Source organism: Podarcis erhardii (assembly GCF_964252035.2).
Source record: "Podarcis erhardii genome assembly, chromosome: 1".
NCBI classification, from domain to species: domain Eukaryota; kingdom Metazoa; phylum Chordata; class Lepidosauria; order Squamata; family Lacertidae; genus Podarcis; species Podarcis erhardii.
Window position 1 is genome coordinate 87,294,504 of NC_138497.1, and position 27,389 is coordinate 87,321,892.

The 27,389-nt window shown below is 45.3% G+C and overlaps 1 protein-coding gene across 7 annotated transcripts in view; it reads right to left on the reverse strand.

Moving 5' to 3' along the window:
- Nucleotides 1-13,338: 13,338 nt before the first annotated feature.
- The window catches only part of CRYBA2 (crystallin beta A2), a 29,525-nt gene continuing 15,474 nt past the window's right edge, over nucleotides 13,339-27,389 (reverse strand). The window contains exons 1-7 of one of the 7 annotated variants that reach the window (XM_081853548.1): nucleotides 26,403-26,692; nucleotides 24,317-24,426; nucleotides 21,302-21,496; nucleotides 18,004-18,172; nucleotides 17,584-17,725; nucleotides 14,029-14,171; nucleotides 13,339-13,613 (exon numbers count right to left, since the gene is read on the reverse strand). In XM_081853548.1, the coding sequence (XP_081709674.1) occupies nucleotides 13,466-13,613; nucleotides 14,029-14,171; nucleotides 17,584-17,725; nucleotides 18,004-18,161 (591 nt within the window). In that variant the 5' untranslated portion in view covers nucleotides 18,162-18,172; nucleotides 21,302-21,496; nucleotides 24,317-24,426; nucleotides 26,403-26,692 and the 3' untranslated portion in view covers nucleotides 13,339-13,465. Of the gene's footprint in view, nucleotides 13,614-14,028; nucleotides 14,172-17,583; nucleotides 17,726-18,003; nucleotides 18,176-18,859; nucleotides 18,966-20,056; nucleotides 20,097-21,301; nucleotides 21,497-24,316; nucleotides 24,427-26,402; nucleotides 26,693-27,389 lie in introns of those variants that run through there. The other 6 variants (XM_081853546.1, XM_081853547.1, XM_081853549.1 and 3 more) reach the window with 6 other exon arrangements.

Consider the following 27,389-nt stretch of genomic DNA (forward strand, 5'->3'; position numbering starts at 1 on the left):
TAGGGAAAGGGAAAAATTGGGAGGTAGAGTGTGGTGAAGTATCCAGCGCATTGTATGTGTGAGAAAGTACAGAGCAATCTGTAGCTGACCTGAGTGTGGAGTGGGCAGTACTTCTGTTCCTAGTAAGGCCGACTTCACTAGGCAAGGAAACCCACGAAGCGCGTCTGTGAGTGACTGAGTGGATACTTCACAGGGCCATACAATGGGAGTTGGGGGTTCAAAGGGGGAAAATACACCTCTTGAGTGTATGTTAAATAATTTTAAGAAAGCCTTCTCAGGGGCATATGGAGTCAAAATGACGCCAGAGCGCTTGAGAACGTTATGTGAACTAGAATGGCCAAAACAAATTACTGGATGGCCATCCCAGGGAACCTTTGATATAAATTTAGTAAGCAAACTTTGGACTGATATCGCCAAAGAAACTGGAGGGTGCCCAGAACAATTTCCATATATAGATTCCTGGCTGAGCACATTAAATAAAAATCCTCCATGGATAAGGGAATGCAAAGTCAAACGATGCAAATTATTGGCTGTAAAAGCCGAAGCTAGGAAAGGAATCTTGCCAAATAAACTCAAACCCATTTTTGAGGGGCCAGAGGAAGAGGTGCTTCCACCTCCACCCTATGCTCCACATCGAAGGGAGCTTAATCCAAACACTCCACCAGTTGTAACCCCAAGGCAAGAAACTGGAATGAATAATGGGAGTGGAGTCACAGAGTTTGATTCCTTGATAGATTATGATAAATATCTTCAGGAGGCATTGGAGTCCTATAATAAAGCCCAAGCAGAAGTGGTTATTCCACCTGTGACTCCTAATAGACCTCCATCTACAGTCTCCTTTAGTGGAACAACTGATTGCCCACCCCAAACCCCTGTGCATCCAAGTCCCAGAGAAATATTACAGAAGTTACAGGGAGACCTTGCTCGGTCAGCAAGCAATACAGCCAGGCGTATAAAGCTGCTAAAAGAACGCCTTGCGACAGATACCATCCCCTATGATTTGAGGCCCCTAGAGCAAAGTGAAGAGAAAGGTCACGTAGTAGCCCCTCTTAGAAGAGTATTTGATGCACTTGAGGAGCCTGCGCTGGTTAATGGGCAACCCGGACCACGGCCACCTCGAACTTCGACCCTGCAATATATTCCATTCACAACTACAGATCTGATGAATTGGAAAACACACACCCCATCTTTTGCAGAAAAACCTCAGGCTATGATGGACTTGGTGACTTCAATAGTAAATACTCATAGCCCTACTTGGACAGATTGTCGCCAGCTCCTAAATACTCTGTTCACCACTGAGGAAAGGAGAGACATAATTGAAAAGGCACAGATATATTTGCGTGAGCAGGCCAGAGCGGGAAATATTTATAATGTTGACCGTCATCTCCAAGATAACTTTCCCTTGGAAGATCCTAATTGGGATCCAAACAATGCAATTCACCTGGCCAGACTCACCACCTACCGCCAGACACTTGTGCAAGGTATCCGCAGGGCATGCCAGAAGCCCACTAATATGTCTAAAGTCTCAGAAGTAGAACAGAAACCAAATGAGAGTCCGGGAGACTTTTTAGAGAGGCTGCAAGAAGCCTATCGTATATGGACTCCTTTTGACCCTGAAGCCCCTGAAAACAGCAGAATGATTACTGCTACATTTGTGGCCCAGTGCGCTTCTGACATTCGTAAGAAAATTCAGAAATCAGAAGGATGGGAAGGGATGCTGATGAGCCAAATTATGGCCATTGCACGCCGAGTTTATCGGAATAGGGATGAGGCTGAGAAACAAGAGAAGAAGAAGTGGCAGAAGGAAAAGATGGTAATGCTAGCCACAGCAGTGAAGCAAGACCACCGCCCCTTAAATGGAGGGCGAGGGCGAGGAAGGAATCCACCACTGGGAAGGAATCAATGTGCAAATTGCAAGAAGGAGGGTCATTGGAAGCGGGAGTGTCCTGAACCCCTGAGGTTGGAAGAAGTACGCCCAGGCCCAGGCCCAGGCCCAGGCTCCGGCCCAAGAAATCAGGGACGGGGACGGGGAATGATCCGAGATGGAAGATATCAGAGACCAGGACAGGGACGGAGTAGAGACAATTTCATTGGACTGGCAGAAGAGGATTTTACCCAAGACTAGGAACGACCGGACTCCATAAAGTTAGGCTTCCAGGAGCCCACGGTCACGATTCAATTAGGGAGCCATTTAATAGATTTTATGATTGATACTGGGGCTGAATACTCGGTACTCCCAGAACTATTGCAGAAAAAGGCATCTAAAAGTGTAGTCATTAAAAGTGCCACTGGACAGTCAGCCAAGAGGTCTTTCCTCCAACCTTTGGAATGCCAGATTGGGGGACATCGTTTAACCCATCAGTTTTTGTATATACCTGAGTGTCCAATACCTCTCTTAGGTAGAGATATGCTGTCCAAATTGCAGGCCCAAATCACTTTCACTCCTCGAGGTCCAGAAATGAAACTGCCATCAAAAGCAGCAGGAATAATTACCCTCTCAGTACCTAAGGAACAATCATGGCGCCTAATGTCAGCCTTGCAAGTCCAACCCACATTGGATACAGAATTAAACAAGCTCCTCCGAACTCTACAGGTGCCACCAGGAGTATGGGCTGAAAATAGCCCACCAGGAATGGCTAAGAATATAGCTCCAATTGTAGTAACCCTAAAACCTATGGCTACCCCTGTATCTGTAAAGCAATATCCCTTACCCCGGCGAGCAGCGGAGGGCATCCAGAAACATTTGGACCGCCTATTAAAATATGGTCTGCTTAAGCCTTGCCAATCAGAATGGAACACACCCCTTTTGCCTGTTCGAAAACCTGGGACAGATGAATACAGGCCAGTGCAGGACTTGAGGCTCGTAAACCAGGCTATCGAGACCTTGCACCCAAATGTACCAAACCCATATACTTTGCTGAGTTTGATCCCACCAGAAGCAACATTTTTTACTGTATTGGACTTGAAAGATGCATTCTTCTGTTGCCGGCTGGCACCACAGAGCCAACCTATATTTGCCTTCCAGTGGGAAGACCCTTTGACAGGAACAAAAGGCCAGCTAACCTGGACAAGATTGCCCCAAGGATTCAAAAATTCCCCAACTTTATTTGGCACTGCCTTGGCGAGGGATCTAACAAGTTACCCCTCAATACCGGGAGAAAAGGTGGTTCTGCAATATGTGGATGATCTTATACTAGCTGCAAAGGATTTTGATACCTGTAAAGAAGGGACAGAGGAACTGCTCCACTTGCTCTGGGAAGCTGGCTACCGAGTTTCCCAGAAAAAGGCACAGTTATGTTTAGAAAAGGTCAAATATTTGGGCTTTGACATCTCACACCAACAACGAGCATTGAGACCAGAGAGGAAAGAAGCTATTTGCCTTATCAAGGAACCTACCACAAGAAAACAACTTAGGGGATTCCTGGGAACAGCAGGGTTTTGTAGACTATGGATACCTGATTTCAGCAGTCTGGCCAAGCCCTTACATGAAAGCACTCGAGGTGCAGAAAAGGACCCATTCGTATGGGGACCTGAGCAGAAACAAGCCTTTTTAGTTATCAAACAGCGACTTATGGAGGCACCAGCCCTTGGATTGCCTAATTCGGAAAAACCCTTTCAGCTGTATGTACATGAACAGAATGGGATTGCAGCGGCAGTCCTGACCCAGAGATTAGGAAGTTGGAACCGTCCAGTAGCTTATTTGTCTAAACAATTGGACTCAGTAGCAAAAGGATGGCCTCCATGCCTAAGGGCAGTAGCGGCCACTGCGAGCCTTGTCAAAGAAGCTGATAAATTTACCTTTGGCCAGACGATGTATGTGAATGTACCTCATGCTGTTCTGACACTCATGGAATATAAGGGTAGTTATTGGCTAACGAACCCAAGGATGGCTAGATACCAAGGCCTATTGTGTGAAAATCCCAGGATTCATCTACGAGTAGTGAATATGCTCAATCCAGCGACTTTGCTGCCCCTACCAGAGGTAGATGATGAGGAATCACATGATTGTCTCCAAGTAATGGATGAAGTTTATTCCAGTAGACCTGATCTGAAAGATGAGCCATTAAAAAATCCAGATGTTGTATATTATACTGATGGTAGCAGTTACCTGCATGAAGGTGCCAGACGAGCAGGATATGCTGTGGTCACCAATGAGGAAGTTGTGGAAGCTGAAGCTTTGCCTGCTGGCACCTCAGCACAAAAGGCTGAACTTATAGGTTTAACTAGAGCTCTGCAATTGGCAGCCGGATGTAAGGCAAACATCTATACTGATTCAAAATATGCCTTCTTAACCCTGCATGCACATGGAGCTCTATGGAAAGAAAGAGGTCTAATCGGAGCCCACGGGAAGGCCTTGAAATATGGACCTGAAGTAGAAATCCTGTTAGAAGCAGTATGGGCTCCAGAACAGATTGCTGTAATGCACTGCAAAGGTCATGGACGAGGAAGGGATCCAATAACCAGAGGAAATCATGCTGCTGACAAAGCAGCCCGAGAGGCAGCCCAAAAGCCTGTGGGAGGATTTATAGCAGCCCTCATACCAGAGGTAGTTCCAGAAGAAGTTAAACCTCACTATACCCCAGAAGAGAGGAAGTGGGCTGAACAGGAAGGAGCGGTTGTGAGGGACGGTTGGATGATCCTGCCGGACAATAGGATTTATGTACCTCATCATCTAGCAGGCACAATTGTAAGAAATTATCATGAATCTACTCACCTTGGCGGTACTGCAACTAGAGAGAGTCTCAGTCGGAAGTTGTATATTATTAATCTATCACAATTAGCAACTTGCATTTCACAGAAATGTGTTCTTTGTGCTAAAAACAATCCCAGGCAGGGACCGGTACAACCTCCTGGAATTCAGCATGTGGGATACGTCCCCATGGAAAGCCTAATTGTGGACTTCACAGAGCTGGTCCCTTCTAAGGGATTCAAGTATCTCCTTGTGTTTGTAGATACTCTTACCGGATGGGTTGAAGCTTTTCCCACCCGAACTGAAAAGGCACGAGAGGTAACTAAAAGACTCCTCACTGAATTGATCCCAAGGTTTGGATTACCTAGATGCATTGGAAGTGATAATGGGCCAGCGTTCATTGATCAAGTAGTACAAGATGTATGTCGAGTCCTACAAGTAAAATGGAGACTGCATACAGCATATAGGCCTCAGAGTTCAGGGAAAACTGAAAGAATGAATCGGACTCTGAAAACCCAATTGGCAAAATTAACCCAGGAAACGGGATTGGGATGGGTAGATGTGTTACCCATAACACTGTTTCGTGTTCGGTGTGCACCCACAAAAAGACTTAAGTTGTCACCTTTTGAGCTCCTGTATGGGAGACCGCCCTCCTTTGTTCAGAATATTCCAGCTGACCTTAAACAAATAGGAGACCATGTGACACAGGAACAAGTGCAATCTCTCTCCCGTGTTTTTGTTTCTCTTAACAGGTGGGCCCTCGAGCGCACGCCGTGCAGCATTGCCGAGCCGATTCATCAGTTCCAGGCTGGCGATAGTGTATGGGTGAAAGAGTGGAAACGTGATCCACTTGCACCTAAGTGGCGTGGACCTTACACCGTCTTGCTCTCTACTCCAACAGCGGTGAAGGTAGCTGAGGTGACCCCCTGGATTCATCACTCTCGTTTGAAGAAGTCTGAAGGCAGTTGGACGTGCAAAGGTGACCCCTCTAATCCTTTAAAACTAACTCTCTCCAAAAACCCCTGTATCTAGCCCTACCGGGAACGGGCTAGGTCACGGGCAACATTTGACGACCGGCCTGCTGCAGCCACAACCTGGAAGCTGGCTGACCTGCGCACGCCTGAAGCTTGAGGAGCGTCTGAACCAGCGACTGTGAACGGAAAGATTCTCTAATACAATTGATTGACTGCCCCCCCCTTGTGGAACAATTATCAGAGATATTACTCATTGGGGATCCTCGGGATATATGTTTTGGTCTTGGTGGTTCCCCATTTCTGTCACTGGGGGAATTATATTGGGGCTAATAATTATTTGCTATCATAATAAGGTAATCTTTTGTGGAAGGAATGCATATACTAGACATCAACATGATTTTATTAATCCTGATCCCTTGGGAAGGGGAAGGGTCCTTGAATCTGACCAAATTGGCTAAATATGGATTCAGCCATGACCACAATATGTGGGTAGGTTTAGCTGAAATGGTAGCTAATGTTGCAAATAGGACCAATTGCCTTGTTTGCTCTCTTGGGCCAGATGATTCAGAGGGAGGTATGCCCTTATTACCGATACCATTAGATGCTATTGGTATGGTAAGCGAAATGCCACACCAAACTGAAATACAGAATTTCCCCGGATGGAACTCAACTAAACCATTACGAGTTATACCTGTACAAGGGGAATTCTGTGTACATAAATCATCAGATGCAGCTGATTCTCCCATGATAGGCTCTTCTCATTGTCACTATACTTGGGATTATAAGAAGAATAGTCATACCTGGGCACACGGTACTACCTATCGAACTCGGAATGCCTTGCCCTGTGCACCTCCTTTTATTCACGCATGGAAAGTGGTGTGGAACATAACTGTGACAGAAGAAGGCAATCTAACATACTGCACTGTGAACTCTCTACCCCTTTTGGTATTTCGCCTTCTGTATTCCCCGTACCAAAAACCTCAGACCCGATGGTTGTGGTGGATATGTGGAGAATGGGCATACAAGAAACTCCCTTCCAAATGGAGTGGGACTTGTTTCTTGGGTTGGGTATTACCACCAATGTGGATTATGCCCACTAGTTCGGCCAGGCGAACACGAAGGAATGCTGATATTTCTCATATAGCAGGAGGAAGTACCCAAAGTTGGAGCGGTACTGATGATTGGCCACCAGAGCGCATTATAGCCTATTATGATCCTGCCTCCTGGAATCCTGGTGAGCTCATACAAGGGGCACGGGATCCTATTTATAATCTAAACAGAATAATTCGATTGCAAGCAGTAGTGGAACTTGTAACCAATGCAACGGCCCAGAGTTTGAGACTTATTGCACAACAGTTGGATGAAAGTAGAGCCGCCATTTTGCAGCTGAAAATGGGAATGGATTATGTACTTGCCAGGCAGGGAGGCCTATGTGGAGTCTTGAATTTGACAGGGAATGCCTGTTGCTTTAACATTTCTGATAATGGTGAGGCAATCCGTGTGTTGGCCACAAAGATGGAGAATATAGCACATGTCCCAGTACAAACATGGGAAGGATGGGATATGGGATGGCTCACCAATTGGTTACCTAATGTCACAGGACTCAAAGGGATACTATTGTCTTGCTTGTTTTTCTTGACAGTAGTAGTATTGGTTTTATGTATGATGCCATGTATCATTTCATGTTTTAGAAGTACAATTAGCAAGATGGTTTCAAATGAAACTCTACCTCATATCATGGCCCTATACAGAGCTTTACCTCAGGAATATGATGAAGGTCAAGCTATCAAGGACACTTGGGATGAAGGTCCTTGAGCTTGAAAGGGGGGAATGAGGCATCTAATCATAAGCCTGCATTTTTATCAAAGCTTCTATATGTTTAATCAGGGCTTGCATTTTAAAAATGAGCTTAAAAAAAGGATTTTCAAATGTTTCATGCCAGGCAAAAGACCAGCTGCCTAAAAGAACCTTGGCAAGATGTTTTTCCTCCTAAGACAAGAAGGGCCCCATTGATTTATAGTAGAAAAACAATTCTCAAAGTCATAAAAAGGGAGAATTACATATGCTGCCCCAAGGCTGAGAAAACACCATTAGGAATGGGGAAAGATAATACTAATGTGCCTCCCAGTAAAATGAGCCAGATCTTCTTTCTAAGGTTAAAAGGCCAGGAGCAAATGGGGAGAAACATTTAGCTGGAAAGAGAACATTTTTGAAGAGGCTTCTTTTAAAAGCTGTGTTTTATTGAGTTCCTTCCTTTTCACTTTGAGAAGCTTTATTCTTTTAAGAGGCTACCTATGATAAATGTATGAAATATATTAGCTTAAATATATTGGCTTAAATGTAATTATGCAAAGGATTTAAGGAATGCTAGATTCTTATTTCATATGGTTGTAAGAGTTGTATTTATCCTGAAATTAAGTCAGCCACCAGCCCCCCCCCCTGCCAGACAGAAGACGCCATCCGGGCAGTCTTGATATATAGTTGTCAGGCATTTTGTTTAGAAACATTAAATGAAGGAAATCTTTCAATGTTGATGTGAAACTCAAGATCCTTGACATCTGTTGAACATAAAATGTAAGATTAAACCATTTGTTTTAGAAGGCAATAGGGCAAGAAGGGCAAGAGGTGAGCTGGTAATTAAGATTCCATGTAAGATATATTATTACTTATTTGTCATTTATATATAGCTCTTTGTCTCCCATATAAGGGCAAGGAAATGGGTGTATCTTTTGTGGGTGTATCTTTTGTGATTGGCTCTAGCAAACAGCCAATAGGAATTTCAACCAGGCTGATTGGACAGAGGCAGCCACAGGAGGAGCAAAGGGGGCTGGATTAAGGGAATATAAGTGCTGGCCAGAATGGCAGGAGGCCAGGCCAGAGCTTGGTAACCACGTACCACTGAGCCTCTTATTTATTTGTCTGACAAATAAATTACTATTTTAATTTCTCTATTGCTGCGTTGAATATTTCATTCCAGCTAAGCGTTAACCACAAGCAGGGTGCTACAGCTGGAGGGTACTTCTTCAAAGCCAAAGTATGAGACAGAGCTCAGACCTAAGTTCACATTTATAGGGCAGTTGCAGGACTACAGGCCTGGAGGAAGGAACCTCAGGCCCAGGGGCTGAATGTGGCCCTCCAGGCCTCGCTATATGGCCCTTGGGGCTCTCACTAGGCCACACTGTTTCCCAGGTAATGCCACTCATTGGCCCTGCTCCACACCCTCTCCAAGTGCTTTTGTTTAGCCAGAATGTGTCATTGAATTGCGATAATGCCTCTTGTTTCCTGAAAAGAAATGTGTGTGCACAGGTGCAAACTGCTTGTGTAGCTTACTGTATAAAGGAAAGACTTACATCTGTTGCTCTGGCCATTTTTGCAACTGCTTCCAACTCTACAGTGCTATGCTATGCTATGCTATGCTATGCTATGCTATGCTATGCTATGCTATGCTATGCTATGCTATGCCCTGCACCTACCACTGGCATGAAGCCCCCCAAAGTTCCCTGAGAGACTGTAGCCCTCAAGCTGAAGGAGATTCCCCACCCTTTCCCTCAAGACCCTTTCTTGAGGTTTTTTTTTCTGCACTGCACAGTAGTCCAGCTTTTCCAAACCTGTTTGCATGGTACACAAGGACAAGCTAAATATTGGCCACATTCACATCTTACATTTGAAGTTCTACAGTACCACTTTAAACAGGCATGGAGACTTCCATGGGCTCAACAACTTTGATTTCTCAAAAGCTCAACAGCTTTGCCAGCCCCCACCCCCAACAAAAATCCTGGCTATGGCCATGATGGCTTCCCACAAATTCCCTCTTCTCCCTGGGAAGAGGGGATTGGTTATTGAACCACCCTGGGAATTCTAGCTCTGTGAGGACAATAGGGGTTCCTAGAAATATTTGAGGAAGCCATGGTGATTTAAAGTAATGGTATAGCACTTTTCAACGTGTAGTGTGCATGTGGCTGTTTTCAGAGAGGTGCAGTATGCTCTGAGCAGCTGGAAGCTCAAGTAATGCTTGGAAATGTTATTGCAGGTACGCCATTTCAGAGCAGCGGGTGAGGGGATTCATCAGGGTATTTTGAGCACATTGAAGGTTAAATAGCATATATGCTGTGTATTTTCAGAGCATATCCAGTACTGTATATATTATATATAATCTTCAAACTATAGGAATGTTACTAACATTGGATGAACAGGCATCCCCCCCTTTTTTTTGAAGCAAGGGGGTCTGTGCCTTTCTGATGCGTATGCTATGTGGATCAGTAAGTAGAACTAGTGATCTTACCACAGGTAATAGGTCCCCCAGGAATAATCCTTGAGTCCAAAATACTGTTTGTGGAAGGGTTGCCACCCCCTGGTTTTGCCTCCCTGTGTTACCACCCCAGAGGAGTTAATGAATCAGTCATGCCCAGTTAATTGCATGATTACCGAGTGAAAAGTGCATTCACATGAAAACTGTTGCTCTTGGACATCTGTAGGTACCACTTGCACCCAAGGTACCACCTGTGTATTGTCAGCGAGGGCAGATTACTAGAATCCAGAGAAATGTGGGACCTGGAGATTAATTCTGCAAGACAAGACTCCGACCCTTTTCTGAGTCAGCAGATGGGACGCTTCCCCCCACCCCAAATCAACCGATGCAGAGGAGGGGCTTGGTGGGAATTGGTCCCCATCCTCTCCTCCGGTGACCTGGTGTAATGGATCGAAGCAGAGGGAGGGGATATTTATTTGTAACCGGCATGCAATGGATTGCAGCCGAGTGTCGGAAGGGAATCCCGGCTGCTAGTGTTTCCCCCACTTTACTTCTGGGTGGGTTTGCTCGCTGAAAACGAAAGGCGCCCAGTGCCGGATTCCTGGGCGGATGTGGGAGACTCTGAGAGGTGGAGCCTGGCAGTGTTTTGCTGGAGGGAGGAGCCCCAAGCAAGCAAAGTCAATTCAGTTCAAAGCAGCTCTGTTGGCAAGGCTTGTTTATGTAAGGCTTGCCAAGGTTCACGATAAGGGATGTTTGGAGAGGGAAAAGGAGCCATGCACCTACAATCAGACATGATCTTTTCACCAGAGGCCACACCTGAGTTTCTTTTCATTCAGTGTTGCAAAAATGGCACAGATTTTGTGGCACCTTGCAAGCTAACAAATCTATTGTATGACATGAACTGCAGAGACACATTACATTCCTGAGAACAAATGTCTTGCCAACATGGGCTTGCCAAGAGTAGTGACTACTAATTCCAGGACTGCCCAATTCAAGACCAACAAATCCATACACAAGTATAGCTAATAATCTTCTTTGTCCTGGAACAAATGAAGAAATAAAAAAGAGAATCCCTCTGAATGCATTTTGCATTTTATCAAGTAACTGCAATAACCTTAAAACACTGGGATTAGGGATAAGAGACTCCACATCAGGAGGAAAAAATTACCAACCTCTAGACACTCTGCTTGTGCATTTTACGATTCCCACACAGAGCCTGCTATCTCTTTGACAGGCTTTGACAGTATGCTAAACTGTGACCTGCAGTGACCAGTAGCAGCCCAGCTTGCTAGGACTGGTCATCTATTGATTTCAAAAGCAAATCTGAATATTAGGTGATACACTGGATAAGAAAAGTCAATAGGAGTCAAATGGGTAGTTTTAGCCTAGAAGGTGGAGGGAATGTTCATTCAGAGAATAAGATCAGCTGGTATTTCGTGTTTCTCTTTCATTTTCTAGGGCACTTCCAGACCATCACTATTTCTTGCTGGGATTCAATCATATATAGTGGTACCTCGGGTTAAGAACTTAATTTGTTCTGGAGGTCTGTTCTTAACCTGAAACTGTTCTTAACCTGAAGCACCACTTTAGCTAATGGGGCCTCCTGCTGCCGCTGCACTGCCGCTGCACGATTTCTGTTCTCATCCTGAAGCAAAGTTCTTAACCCAAGGTAAGCAGAGTCTATAACCTGAAGCGTATGTAACCTGAAGTGTATGTAACCCGAGGTACCACTGTACCAGCAAATTTCAGTGGCACAGTTAGAGTTGCACCACAAACTCACTTCCCCCCAAAATCAGACCTTTTCCCAATAAGAAGAATTACAGGAAAGGGTGGGATAATACTTGCTTTATGCTCCCTGAAAACAAATCAGGATGAATGTTCAAAAAACAAATTGTCTTGAAGCAAACCTAGTTTCAGTTCCCAGTTAAGGTTGCCCACTTTAGCCAGCCTGTGTAGCTGTGCCTTACTGTATAGAATTGGCAAGTGAAATGAATGACCTTCTGATTTCTACACACCAATCTGCTAGTAAAGCAGACCACGGGGTGGGTGGGTGTATTTGTGGCTTTTTTGGAGTGGACAAGTCTACTTCAAGTTTGTGAGAGTCTTGCCCACTTTACAGATGGTGGGTTGGCTATGAAGCAGATGTGGTGTTCTATGAAAGGACCTGTGTTGGTTTAATTGGTTGCTCACTTTTGAGTTCAAGTTATGTGATATGTCAGTGCTGCTGTTTTGATTCAACTCTGAGTCTTCTATCTGCACTCTTTGTTGCATAATTTGTCATGGGTCATGTAACCTAGGAAATAACATCCAGAGGACAGGACTAGAACTAATGTATGGAAGGTACAGGGAAGCAGTTTTGAGCTAAACCTCAGGAGAAACTTCCTAATGGTAAAAGCCATTTAACAGTGAAGCAGACTTACCTAAAGAGGTGGTGGGCTTTCCTTTGCTGGATACATTTAAGCCAGGTATGGGGAAGATTTGGCCCGCTGGATGTTGCTACAGCTCCCATCAGCCTCAGCAAGCATGGCCAATGACCAGGGATTATGGGAGATGTAGTTCAGCAAATATCTGGAGAGCTAAAGGTTCCTGACACCTAATCATAGCTGTCAACGTTTCCCTTTTTTAAAGGGAAATTCCCTTATTCCGAATAGGATTCCTCGCAAGAAAAGGGAAAAGTTGACAGCTATGCACCTAATTAAAGCAAAAGCTGTCAAGAATGCTCCAGTTGCATCCTGCATTGTAGACAGGGATGGGCTAGATGACTTGCAAGGTCTTTTCCACATTTATTGTTTTATGAATAGATTCTGTTCACGTTTGGATCAAACCTTTCGCTCCTATCTCTCTGTAATTGGGCTGTACCAAAACCTGAGTAGCTGAGAGGGGAACCTCAGACTTCTCCATTTCCATTGCGAGGGGTGAGTGAGCTATGTCTCCACAGTCACAAGGGGAAGAAAGAAAATGAGCCATTGTGCCTTTGCATAAGGATCCCCAACTAAGGTTGCCAACTTTTCAGCTGGTCTCAGGAACTGTGCCATTAACAGCAGCTTGATATGTGCAGGCATTAGCAGATAAGGTTTATCTTCATGCTGTGAAATGAAGATTTCATGCTGCCAGATTTCTGAGTGTGAAGATGCGGCTTAAAAACACAAGCACATACCAGGCCACTTTTTCTGATTGGTTGGCAATCCTACTGTGGCTCAGTTTTAGTTTCCTTCTGGTGTAAAAAAACAAATGTTTGTCTGTGCCTTGTTGAGGCTTTAGGGATGGACCTTCAGTGTGTTATTGTGTGTGTCAGAGACAGTGAATTCTGCTTAGCTTTCTCGGTTTGTATGCCAGCAGGTAAACCAACCAGCCTGCTGGGTATTAATTAATTAATTAATTAATTAATTAATAATAACAGATGCACAAAAAGAAAGATGGGTTTGGTAAATGCCTTTATTGGCTACCAGGTGCAGGTCTACTGCTTGGCGGGCCCTTGGGCGCAGAGGCAGGTGTGGGGGATGCTGGTGGAGTGCAGGAGGGCCGATGCTGCTGCTGCTGCTAAGAGACAGCTCAGTGCTGGACACGGCGGATGGACTGGATCTGGTTGGTGTGGGCCTGGGTGCTGTATTCGCTGTACTTTTTGTATTCACCATTCTGTCTGTCCCGCTCCAGGACATATTGGTAGCCCCGGTACCCTGGGTATTGATATGCCACCCATCTAGGGGATAAAGCAGAACATTGGCAATACAGGCACTTCCAGCCCCAAAAGCATATCCTACACCGAAAAAGGGATGGTTCAGCCCTGCTCCCACTGCTTCTTAACCCATATCCTTTGAGGGGTCCACTCCTCCTCCAGCAGCTCTTACTGATCAACCAGTCTCAAAAGGGCAGGACGCAATTGGGGAAGGAGACCGGGAGCCTGGGATAGTTTCTCTTTAAAAAGGGAGGCAGCTATGGCAATCCCAGGATTGCTACTGGTTCATCTAGCTAGCTGGTTCATCCAGCTAACTGGTTCATCCAGCTAGCTGTGTTCTTGGCAAAGTAAGAATGAGGCTATGGGAGGATTCCCTTCACAGAACCTGAGGGGCGGGTGGCCCTTCCAACTTTGCTCCAACTCAGAAGGCATCACTTACGCTCCAGAATTGACCTTGATAGAAGCCACCTCCTTGTTGCCCCAGCCCATGGCCTGCAGGGATGGATAGTCATCGCTGAGCTCAAACTTACGTCCTTGGAAGTTTTCTGCCTCATACAGGGTCACTTTGCTGTCACTGTGGTTCTGCAGGATAGGTTAAAGTGGAGGATGATTTGGTGTGGGACTGTCACAGGCAAAGACTTTTAATACCCAACAGATAAACCACAAGTTCACCATGAGTTGCCTAACAGATGAGCAAACACACCATGGCTTATTTCTCCTACATTTGGGTTTTTTCCAGCTGCCCTAGCCTCGTGTCTTTTGGTGAGTGTCTGCAGTGAGGTGGTGAAACACACCATGTTTATGGAAGGGTACTGGAGTCACAGATAACACCAAGCCATAGTTAAAACAAACCAAGTGTTGTAAGCCAATAATAAACCACAGTTTCATATGGTGATTTGTTGGCAGTAAACAAACCATAGATACTGCTGGGCAGGGTTCACACATAATGCTAAACCATAGTTTAATAAACCATGACTTAGTGTTGTGTGCGAACCAGGCCAGTTATGACAGAGGAAAGGAAGAAGGCAAAATCTTTGAATCTAAAAGAACACCATTTGCTATTCCTGCATTTTTATCCACCTTCCCTTTCAGCTCTCCTTTTCTTCACTTTCTTCCCTTTGCCACTGTCCTATTGGCAGGTTGGATTGCAGTGATCAGATTGCAGTGGATGGTAGAGCTCCTCAGGCATTGCTCTGAAGGGCCCTTTTCCTGCACAACCAGCACCTTCCAAAATTCCCTGATCTGTATTATGGACTTGCTCCCTTCTTCCCTACCCCCTCTAATGCCAGTCCCTTCAACCATGTGAGGTCTCGTCATCCTCTGGATGATGCCACAATGTTTATATTTGCTTCCCCTTATGACTGGACCTCTGCGTGGCCCACCTCCCTTCAAAAACCTTTTGAAAATCCCCTTTTCCTATAAGGCTTTTGGCACAACCCCTCTTAGTCCCCATCCCCTACAAAGCCTAAATGAACTGTAGACATATACTGTAAACTTCTCAGGAGCTGGAATCTGTATTTTGCTTGACACACTGTAAAACTCTGTGCACAGTGGTGATACTGCATGTGCACGCACACACAGAGAGAGCGCATGCACACACACACACACACACACCCCCCGCATGCAAAGGAGTTTTATCATCCATTGCCTCTGGTTTTCCTAGATCAGAAGTCGGGACCTCCAGACATTGTTGAACTCAAACTCCTATAATTCCCAGCCTGCATAGCCAGTGGTCAGGGATGATGGGAGTTAAGAGACCTGTAACACCCGGAGGACCTTACTTGGACATCCTTGGGCACTGTGTGTGCTGCTGCCAAGCAGCTGTTGGTGAATGACTGTCAAGCATCTCTATGGGTCTGTCTGTTAACATAGTCCCCAGCAAGCAGCAAAGAAAGGCTTGGGATTCTATCCGTTATGCAAAGAAAACCCTTCCGGCTTTGCAAGTGGTCAGGATGTGTAGTCTCTCGCTATCCTGCTGTGGACTCAAGGGGTTAAAACTGAAACTGGGCACAGCTGCATCCCCCTCCCCCCTCCCCTATCACCCATTCCTGCAGGCTGCACTCCGCCAAGTGATCCTGCCAGCCAGAAACGAGATGATATCTCACACCCCTTTATTAAAGCGCGGACATAATCTGACTGGTTGTTATTAAAGCCCAGAGATGAGGACGTGCAGAGATTTTAAACCCCGGTTAGGAACAGAAGCAACTGCTCTTCAAGATGGAGTGATATGCCATACTGGCTATAGCCTGTTTGGAGCTGGTACTACTATACATTTGTCCCAGAAAGCCTGGCTGACACTTGCGAAAAACAAAAAAAACCTTTCCTTTTCAATGCCAACCTTTCCCACCCTTGACCAGCTTTCTGACTTTAATGCTAAAAAAAAAGCACCCCTCCCAACTTATTCATTTGTCTATGGAAGCTTTTTAATATATGCCACTCCACATTCATTCATTTATTTAGTTTGCTTCTGCCATTGAGGCAGAAAAGGCCCCAAAGCCATGTGCCAAACTGAGCTGTATGTCTCTCCTTTCTGCCCCAGCACTGTACAGTGAATGAACACCTGGTTTCCCCCATGGGCTTGCCTTAGTTCAGTCCACTCTGCTTATGGATTGGGACACTTTTAGACAAAAAAGGAGTCCAAAGCATGTGGTTCATTTTAGAGTTATTTACCGCCTTGGCTTGCAGGGTGTGTATTGTTTGTCAAACAGCATGGGCCTCTTATTGATCTAGCCGAGGGACTCAGCCTTCTGACCCAAAGATGCTGCCATAAAAGCCCCAATGCACAGCACTTCTGCAGAGAGCGATCGAAATTCTTCATTCTCCTCAATTTCACTCATTTTAGTGAAAGCAAGGGGAAGGTCTTAGAGGGAATTGTTCTACAGCAGTGATTTTTCCCCTCTAAATTTGAAGCTGGCAACCCTAATCTGAGCCTTTCATTGGTTCAGATTGGGGTTGTGGGACCCCAGACCCTGATGAAGCTTTGAACAGAAGGGAAATATTGTCTCATCACTGGAGGACTAAGATGGCGAAAACCAAACTGGGAGCCACTGTAGAAGATGCAAGAGCCCTCTCGACATCTGGACCTAGCAATCCTGTCTGAGATAAAAGCTATTTCTTCCCCATAGCCACCCTCATTTGTGAAAGGTCATGAAGATAAGCAGGATTGCAACCATGTTTGGCCCTGTCTTCTCGAGTATATTGTTAATTGTTTATATGTGTCCCTTCCCTCCCCGGTTATTGAGTCACCATCTGGAGAATGGGCTTTTACCTTTAAGGCTCCCCAATGATGCAGGTGATGAGATCTCCGCAGCTTCTCCAAACCCCTTTCCCCCTTGTTCCTTCTTACTGCAGTCCTTGCCCTCATTCAACACTGAGCATAATTTTACATTTGCCCTGAGCCCCCGAAAATAAAAAGGTGGAAAACAGGAAGACCGCCATGGTTTTACTTGACTGACAGGAGGTATACAGAAATCCGCAACAAAAGAGTTCTGATGAAGAGCTCTGTATAACTCAAAAGCTTGCTTGCTACTGGATTAACAGCACTTCATTTGTCTCATAAAAGCAATCACCTTCACCTGTTGTGCATCTGTGGGATATCAGCTTGTCAGATAGCCTGTTAATTTCATTTCAGCTTTGTTAATGTCACTCCCCCTGGCAATTTCACTGAAACCACCTTTGTCCTTGAAGACTCTTCTGTCATGCTTCCACTTAATTTATTACAGGCAGCAAATGAAATCGGTATGTTCTGGAAGTAGCTTTGGTTAGAAGAGTGCTTTTCAAAGAGATGGTGCTTGATCAATGAAATATGGTATTGTTGTTGTTGTTGTTGTTGTTTTCCACCACCATTTGGGGATCCCTTTGCCCCACCAGATAGTTTTGTGTTTCCTTTTACTCTGTGCTCTCTGGAACAAGACCAGGAGGCACCCTTCTCCATTGGCGATTGGGTCCCTTTCAGGTGTTTTTTTAGAGCCAAGAGGTATATTATTACACTCACAGCACACTTGATAGTCCGGAAGGAGAGCAGGTGCTCGGTCCTGTAGCCACTGTTCCCACTCCAGGCCTCCCACCGAGGGTAGTCTCCTTTCTCCAAGATGAATTGCTGTCCTTGGTATTCAGGGTACTCAAACCCCACCCAGCTGTAAAGATGAGAAGAGAGAGAGCGCAAATGCTGGTAGCTTCAAATTTAAAACTCACAATAAAATTTAAAAATCAAAATCAAATATTGCTCAAACCATCCAATAACTGCCTGTGAAACATTATGGGGTGAAAGACTGGCAGAAGCCCCCTATGGAGTTCTCTCTCTCTCTCTCTCCTTCTACCCATCAGCCATATATATATCTGAGGATTCTCCAAGCATGCTGCTCTTTTCAAGCCAGCTTTGCAAATATTGCTCAATGGACACCGAAGCACTTACGGGCCACTTTCCACCTTGATGGAGCGGATCTTGCGGAAGCCACGTTCCATGATGCTGGGACACTCCATCAGAAACTCACAGCGCTTCCCCTGGAAGTTTTCTTCCTCCCAGACGGTTATCTTGAATTGACCCAGGGTCTCCATGTGCTGGCTGGTCATGGGCAGCTCTTCTGCTATAGAAATGCAATGTTTGTGGGTTTTTAATGCTTGTTTCTGGTGGTGAGGGCAGCAGGGTGGGGTCAGCCCTGTCCCCCTGCACTACCCACAGAAAATCCAAAGTTCACCCTGTTAGCAGCTATCATGGAGTAGCATCAGCAAGCACCATGCCATACAGTTAAGAGAATGGGTCATGGAGAAGAGACAGACAGTAGCATCTGAAATGCTAGAAAAAGTAACCGAACTCTGAGGAGGATTATCTGGCTAAGTGATGAATTGTACAGGCCAAGAGAGTCCATGATGCTTCTTTTCATCTATTCCTCCCCAATTTGTCATCTCATTTTACTAGCACCTATCCCTGGCTAGTTTGTACAATGGAGCACCCCCCTGTCCTTGCTGACCAGCGGCTGGATTCATGCAGATGGTGGAGTGAGTCAGTGGAAAACGGGTGCCTACACACCCAGCTCTACCATTAGACAGGGCGATGCAGCTCACCCCAGGGAGCAGGTTTGAAGGTCCTATTAAAGGGACCTTATTTCATTTTATATTATACAGGATGAGTCCTTTAAAAGAGGCCCTGTGGATACAGAGTACACATGTTCCACGGGGCCTCTTTTCAAAGACTCACTCTGTACTTTCTGACTCGGGAGCCAAATATATTGGGTCTTTTCTTTTTTCTTAAACAGAGCCAAATCTCATACCTTCCTTTAACCTATAGTTCAGTCAACATCTGCAAGCTCTCGTAGGGCTGTCAGTCCCCATGATCCAGCTGTATTCCTGTCTGTTTATGAGGTATGTTGTCTGGAGCTGAAGGGAAATCCAGAATCCAAGTGACAGGCCCCCTCCCCTCAACGGGAATTTTGGGGGGGAAAGCTTCCTTTACATTTTTATTACACACAGCCTGGTGCCAGAATTGTGCCACTAGATTTCTGCTCGCCCCTTCCATCTTACCTTATAGTGCACACTTACTTATACACACACCCTTCAGTGCTGTGTTTGACTTTCCTGCCAATGCATTCTAATTGTTACTTTTAAAAGAACAAAAGAAAAAGGGATAGCCCTGTTGCAGTTGTGGGTCATACAGAATTATAGAGGTAGATGGGTCTGAAATGCCGTTCAACATAGCCCTCTATCTAAAGGCAGGACCAGTCATTCAACAACAACACCCATCAACTAACACAATCCAGACCACAGCTTACTGCCAGCAAAGAGCAGGTGCATCAGGAAAGGTGCCGATAGAACAAACATCTCCAAGTAACTCATGAAAGCAAGTGAAACCAGTACAGAACCATACCCTGGAGGAATGTGCTGAACCTTTCCTGCCCAGTTCATCCCCTTTGTCGGTTGACCCAGAAATTATGAGTTGAAGTCCTTGCAGAGAAATCTTTCCCCAGTGATTCTCCAAGGGAAGGGAAGTATATAGGGAAAGGGGAGACACTCAATTCCATTCACATTTAAATTCACATTTTCCAAAGCAGTTATCCTTCAATTTTGTACTTATCCCAATTTTGAGTGCAATACTCAAAGCAAACAGTGTTTACAAAAATGCATGTATTTGGGGAAAGTGTGCATAGAAACAAAGATGTTATGGGAAAATAACATAAAAATGCATTATATTAGGGGGAATTGCTAGCAAAAATGTGTACATTAATTAAAACTGCATCCAAAAGTATGTTTATTAGGAGAAATACGCGCTAAAATGCAAATGAATTTTTATGAGAATTTAGGGAAATAAAGCACAAAATTGCTCCAGAAATATGAGGAATAAAATTTAAGACTGGAGAAACCGGGAGAACCAAAACTGATAGGTCCTTCCATCCCTACCAAGATACCACACATAAGGACACGGGGGGTGGGCCACTGGGGCTGTTTGGGGAGGGCAGGGGGCTGGTACTTACTTGGCTGGCAGTGCACGGAGGCAAGAGTGGTGGTGCTGGGCTAGGGGACCCCAGCAGCATTATATAGCCTGGCCTGGCCAAGTGTCCAATGACTGAACACCAATAGGTTGTGCTGAGTCAGCAGTGGCAGCTGTGGGAGGTGAAGCAGCCCAGCTCCAGCCCGGGCTGTCCATTCCTCTTACCCATCATGGCGAGATGCCTCTCCTCTCTCCTGAGGCTAACAATGGGAAGCACTGGGCATGTTTGCTTAGCAGCGGAGGGACACAAAAGACAAAGGCCCTGACGTGCCATTTTTCTTTCACCCTCCAAACAATGCCTCTGCTCAGCCGGAGGATTAAGAACACGGCCCTTTCCCAGGACATTGCACAGGAAAGGCTGACAGCCATTCCACTGGACAGAGAAGCTACCCCTGGCGCCATCAGGGATGGCACTCTAGAGAAATGCCTCCCTCTGCCCCAAGTGCCTCATACTTTCCTGTCCCTGGCATCGTGCCCCTCAGAGTGTGAAACCTTACTGAGCCTATACATCTGGGGTGATTCAAAAGCCCTCAAGTTAGCTCCAGGTTTTGTGACTCAGATTCCCCCTCTTGACTGTAGTTTCCTTCTCAGAGCTACAATGGGGAGCACCCTGAACAAACTACAGTTCCCAGGTTCCTGGGGGGGGGGTCATGTGCTTTAAATGTGTGTTGGATATGCTGTAAATGTATTTTGTGGGCCTGTCACACCAAAGTGATAAGAATTCACATTTCTGCTTTGGCACCCTTTACATTTTACTCTGATTGCTATACCACAAGGGTGAGGAACCTGCAGTCTTCCAGGTGTTGGGGGATTACAGTTCACATCTTCCCTGACCATTGGGTGTGCCGGCTGCGGCTGATGGGAGCTGCAGTCCAACAGCTGGTGGGTTACAGGTCCCCCCAGCCACTGTTGTACCTAGATGGGGTAACAGGTGTAGGGAATGTCTACTCCAAAGAAGTAGATAATAAGCAAGAATCCACATCTAAAGTAACCTGGCGGCATATGTCAACAACTAATAGGTAAATGTCACAAAAGCATGTTATTTCCCTTTAAGAATTCTGGGAATTGTAGTGCACAGTTACAATTTTCAATTCCCCTTAGCAAACTACAGTTCCCAGAATTATTTGAGGAAAAGATTGTGCTTTATAAGTATAGTATACACGGAGCCATAATGTTTGCACAGCCTTGTGGGGTTGCGTTCCAGCCACAGTGATGATACAGTACTTGCCTTGCACAACAATGAAGGGCTGTCCATTTGCATTTCAGAGTAACCTCTGTGGGAGCCACACCTGCTTCAGTGGCCTCCCAGCCAATTCTGTTCTTGCAGAAATCATTCCATGAAAATCCAGCACTCTGTTGTGCTTGCTGAGAATCCCACCCTGGCCCACAAGGGGGTGCAGAAGGGCAGGGATTGTTCAGGGAACTGCAAAAGAGAAAGACAATGGATAACGATTCACTAACTGAAATGAATCAAAACTATTTCCCACTTGCTTTCCCCTCCTGATGTTCTATACCAGGCTTCCTCAACCTTGGCCCTCCAGATGTTTTGAGACTACAATTCCCATCATTCCTGACCACTGGTCCTGCTAGCTAGGGATCATGGGAGTTGTAGGCCAAAAACATCTGGAGAGCCGAGGTTGAGGAAGCCTGTTCTATACATTATTACAGTTCTGTATTGGTAGGTTTAGATCAGGGGTCAGCAAACTTTTTCAGCAGGGGGCTGGTTCACTGTCCCTCAGGCCTTGTGGGGGGCCGAACTATATTTTTTTGTGGGGAGGGAATGAACGAATTTCGATTTAGAAGGCGATAGGGCTGGATCTGGCCTTAGTTTGCCTACCCATGGTTTAGATGTATTATTGATCTTCTGAAGATTGTGACTCTGTGGGCAGAGACCTATTGTTCTATATTTGTACAGAACTTTGTGCATATTAGGTGCTTTCATAAATGACCAGTGTGTGTAGTTTGATGGGGCCATTAGAGAAGCTGTGATCTTGGGCTCACAGTTATCATGCTAGCCAGTATTTTCCCCCTTCGGTTACATTTTGGCTTTTAACCGGCTAATTAACTGATTCCTCTTAAATATTCTTACCTATTAAATTAGGCACTTCGCATTTATAAAGATGAGTGGGGTGCATATGTAAAATAAATACATGGCAAACCTCAGTGAAGTTGCTTCTCTGAGGATGCTGAAGGCAACTTAGTACCTCTTAGATGTGTGAGGTGACCCATGTGACTTCAGCATTTCTGAGATCCAGGCCCATGAGGCAGATGAGGCAACCGCCTCACCTGGAAGGATCCATATGGACTGCAAATCTGGCCTCCAAGGAATGCTTCACTCACCAGTACAGCAACGGTGCCAGCGGCAGCTGCAACATGCTCCTTGGAGGCCAGATATGCAACCTCCTTGGCAGCCCCTTCCCCATGCTGCCTACACAGCAGATCTCACTTGACTGGTCTCCAACTCCATTATGATCATTGTTAATCTTTATTTCCCCCTTTTTTCCTGATGTAGATCTTTACTCCCCTCTTTTTTGTGGCAGGGTTTGTGTGCCATTATGCGTTCGCCTCCTCCAAAATATGGGTTGGACTAGATGACCCTTGGGACCTTTTCCAAATCTACAATTCTATGGCTCTATGTATTTTGTGTTTTTATCTTGTATTTTTATGCTGTGAACCGTCCTGAGATCTTCAGATGAAGGGCAGTATTCCGTTTATACACGTGTTTGCATACTTGTGTATAATCGGAACACTCACCGAAAGCCTGTAAATACCTCATTCCAACCCTGCCCCATTCTGCCATCTTTTGTGACGTTTTTGTGATGTTTTCAGGTCGCTTCCAGGTTTGGCACAATGCACGCGTTTGCAGTTGCACCCATATGAGATGAGCCTAAAACGGCCACTGGCTGTATACAAATTTAATAAATAAATAGTTACAAGTGTTGGATTGAAGCCATGCATTCTGATGTGATGTGTTTTGTGCCCCCACCATTTTTATACTTTCATAGTCATTCTATAATTTACTTTGACCCCTAAGTTGTTTATGGATCATCAGTGTGTTAGGAATGGCTTGGGTGAGTTGAACTTCCCCCACGCTAGGAAGATGAAGGATTAGATGAGAAGACCACAACTGCCTTCATAAGGAAAGTGGGGATGAGTCTCAACAATTGTGCTGTTTAACTTTGCATCAAGTGGAAAGAGAAGGCAGCAATATGCCCCCCAGCATCCAAAGGTGATTCAGCTCCTTAATGCCTTGGAAGAATTGCATCTCATGCCCTTCTGCCAGCTGTTCTATCCTCAACAACTGGTGCTGTCTCTAGGGGTTCCTAACTAATCTGCTAGCCATACTACAAGCAAGAGAAGGAGAAGGGGGGGTGGTATTTTGTTTCCTGTGTTGAAGTTGCTGCCTCCTATTGTTAGCACAAGGCCTTCTCCTGCTTCTGTATAAGTTAATTTGATCTGTCAGGTCCATTCTATGCGGCACTAAAACAGATCATGTCTTTTGTTGTACCCAGCAGGTATGGTCAGTAAATATCCCTTCCCTGCAAGGTTTTCAGGATAATTTGGACCTCAATATTGATTGGCTGGTCTACTTGCAAGTGGTTTCCCTATTACTTCCCTCCATGTCCTTTACTGGCTTCGGATGCCCAAATGCCACAGGAAGCAATGGTTTAATTACTCCAAATGGACCCACCCCACCCCAATGACTGGCCTTGAAACTTCCAAAGGAAAAGTGTCTCTATTCCGTAGAGTTCAGTTGTCATTTCCTGAGTCCTTGGCACCCAGGCCAAGGCCAAGTAGCTTGCCATGTAAGAATAAGAAAAATTGCACCTCCCAAAACAAGTTATTCTATGCTTCTGTTGAAAGAACAACGTTGCATCCAGTTACTCTACTGTGGTATTGGTGGAAAGAATGTCTGTTGTTTGTATCTAGAAGGCTTGGCTGATCTAGTTGGTGAATTAAATGTGAGCAATCATTTCAGTTAATACATCTCTAGAGTACCTACAAAGAACTTGGCATCATTATCTTTGATTCGTTTGTTATAACAGACCAGAGTATAATTAGTTTGTTGAGCTACGGTAAATCGCTGAGTAACCAAACCTTCTATTTGACTTCATTAAAAGTGACTGAACCAATGAAATCACTTACTTTCACATCATGGGACCAACCCCAAAACCAGCCACACAATTACATCCACAAATTAGGTAAATGTTGAATAAGGAACCAAGGCAATAATAAATCCTACCACTTGTTAAGTGTATGATTGAGTAAATAGTGTCAAGCCGAGTCTGCTGGTTCTTCTGCAGATTTCCAAAGCGTGGGGCATCACATCACCTTCCCTTATTTTCAGCCCTTCTAGGTGGAATAATAGGAAGCAGGTGAGCAATTGCATAGATTTAACAGACTGCAGCAGATTCCTCAGTGTGGATTCTTGGTCCCCACATGTGTGTGACTGTCCAGCACTAGGGAGACAGTTTTGCTGCAGCCACATTTCCCCCCTCCCTCCCTGGAGCAGATGGGAGCAGCACCAACCCCTGTTTATCTTGCCACTGGTTGCCTGGTGCACTGTTTGCTCCGAGGACCATTTCCTGCTGCAGGCACAGATACAGCTGGGTTTATTTACCAGGTCTGGCTGATTAGATCAGGAATAGCTCCCACTGCCTCTCTTCTCCCTCTTCCCCCAACTCACACTCTCTCCCTGCTTCTGCCATCTGATTTCACTAACAAATCATCCTGCCGCCTTAGGAAGGAAATGCAAACAGGGCAGGCAGCCTGTCATTTACCCCAATACAGCCAGGTGCTAAGGTGGCAGGAAAAGCATCTCCTTCAGTAAGAGCTAGGAGATGTCCAGCCCACTGAATCCATTCCAAATACAAGGAAAGCTTATTAAAAGCAGAGTACACCATCTGTTATTTATCACTTTGGGTACTGTGGCAGCATTCTGGACAGGGCACTCTGTTTTTTTCTGACACTCCTTCACTCCAGCACAAATGTTCTTGAACGTTAAGCTAAGGAATGACCAGTCGCCTCTTTCTCATTCACTCACTTGCAAGTTTCTGATCGCTCATTGCCTCATCATCCTCACAGGTTGCCTGATCTGAAAATCCCAAGAGGGCAGCAAGCTCTAGGACCTCTTGTGGAGAGTCCCCATCTTCAGTCTGTTACCTCTATAGTGCCCCTTTGGAGCTCACTACTCCAAAGGCAGGTCTTTGCATCTTTAGGAGCTTTTTCATCATATTGCAGCTATTAAGGGGACATAAGCCACACCATACAAAGGTATGCCTTACCTCTACTTTCCAAAATACATCTGCCTATTCACACCTTTCCTGCCGTCATCTCACAGGTTTTCCTATCCTGAACCCCTTAATGTTAGATGTTCTTCCAAGATGTGAACCATATAACCCTTCAAGTCATAACACTAACTTTGGCTATATAAAGGTGGCGAGGAAATCCAATGTGAAAAATAAATAAATAAAAGGGTACTATCACAGCAACATATGGACATATGTTCAACACAAGTATTTGGAAGGGACATGATGTTAAGGGAGGGACATTTGGATGTGCCAGCCCACAGGGCCAGATTTCTTGGGAAGACCTTGCTTCTCAGCTTTCTGGTCTGCTTCACACCCAGTTCTCCTTGTACCCAGCCAAACTGATACCCTCTTCCCTCCCTGGAGTGAAGATACTGTTTAGCTGATTGGTTTGTTCCTTGAGTTGATGGAATGATCATGACCAGCATCATCTGGTCAGGTTACCTTGGATCAAGTTCAATTCTTGCAGTCTGAGAATACAGACAAGCTGCTTGAAGGAGATTGACTAAGTGTCCTTTTGACCCTTGACCATCATGGCTTACAAAAGGCAGATGAAAGGGTGTTGCTGGGTGAGCCCACATGGGTGAGTCGCAGGAGGGAGAAGGTGCCACTGGTCCTTAAGGAGGCAATGGTCCATTGCCTTCCCAAGAGGGATTCCCTGGATACAGAGGTACTGAACAACTATTGTCCAGTTCCCAATAACCTCTTATTGGACAAGTTGCTTGATAGTGCATGAAAACTGCCTTTGTCACTCTGTTCAGTCAATTGCTGCAAGAAATTTTACTTCCAAATTTTGTAGGTGCGTTACAGTATAAATAAAAATATGTATGTAGTGCTTTTCTAGAAAGCCCAAAGCACACATACAGTGCATCATTAATGATGCCCCTGTAAGGTAGGCCAATATGATTAGCCACATATTATATAGCTTGAGGAGGATAGTAGTTCGCCGAAGGCACCTACTGAGTTCTTGACTGAGCTGTTTGGTCTGAGGGGCATCCAGTTCAAAGCACATGCTCTTACCCACTCCCCAGATGTCTTTAGGAGAAGGATCTTTTGAGAGGAAGGCTCTGAAGGGACCTCTGAAAGGAAGAGCATCAGCTTAATGTTTCTCTGTATTTGGACACTGGGGACACACACACACACACACACACACACACACACACACACACCCTTGCCCTTGGTACACAGTGTGAAAGGAAACAGACCTGCTGATATCCTGAGCACAGCTTCTCCCACCCCCACCCTGAACATCAAGTTACCTGTCTGGCCTCTGATTGCTATGGGGACTAATCCACCTGAAAGGCCACAAAAGACCAGCCAGCTGTTACCACACAGATGATGATGTCTCAATGCCTGGCTCCCGGGACTGAACAAGGGTCTCTAATTGATGCCGCTTCCATAGCGGAAGCCTCCTAGCTCCATAGAACTGTATAGCATAGATAGACCCTAAACATATGAACTCACAGAAGTGACACTCTATGAACTACTTTGTTTAAATAAATAAAAAGTGTGCCACCTCTCTCAAACTTGAGGCAGTTAACAACAGTGATAAAAAGTGAGATGGAATTTCACAGCTAAAACAAAAACAAGGACTTGGGGGGAGGGGGAATTAGAATGCCTATATCTAAAAATTACCCCCAAAATATGTGCATTGTATTCCTCCCCCCCCCCCCGCATGTCAAGAGAGAGGGAGGGACACAACTGGATTTCTCCCTGTAAACTTGACCAGTATGTTGGAGCAACCACTGTGAAGGTCCTGCTTCCTTCCTCAGTATCAAAATGCCTCAGCAGGGCCCAACAAGAGGGACTTTAACTGGCAGCGGTACAGGTAGCTTGAGAGATGCCCCAAATTAGGAATACAGATTGGTAAAACTTTTTATGTTGATGTCAGCAACATTCCCCCAGGGAATGTGCAGATGCTTAGTGTGGTCAGAGCCAAAACTGAGCAGGCTTATTCCTTTTCTATTTCCCTTTCTGACACCCCCTTGTCTGTCTTTCTTTCTTTCT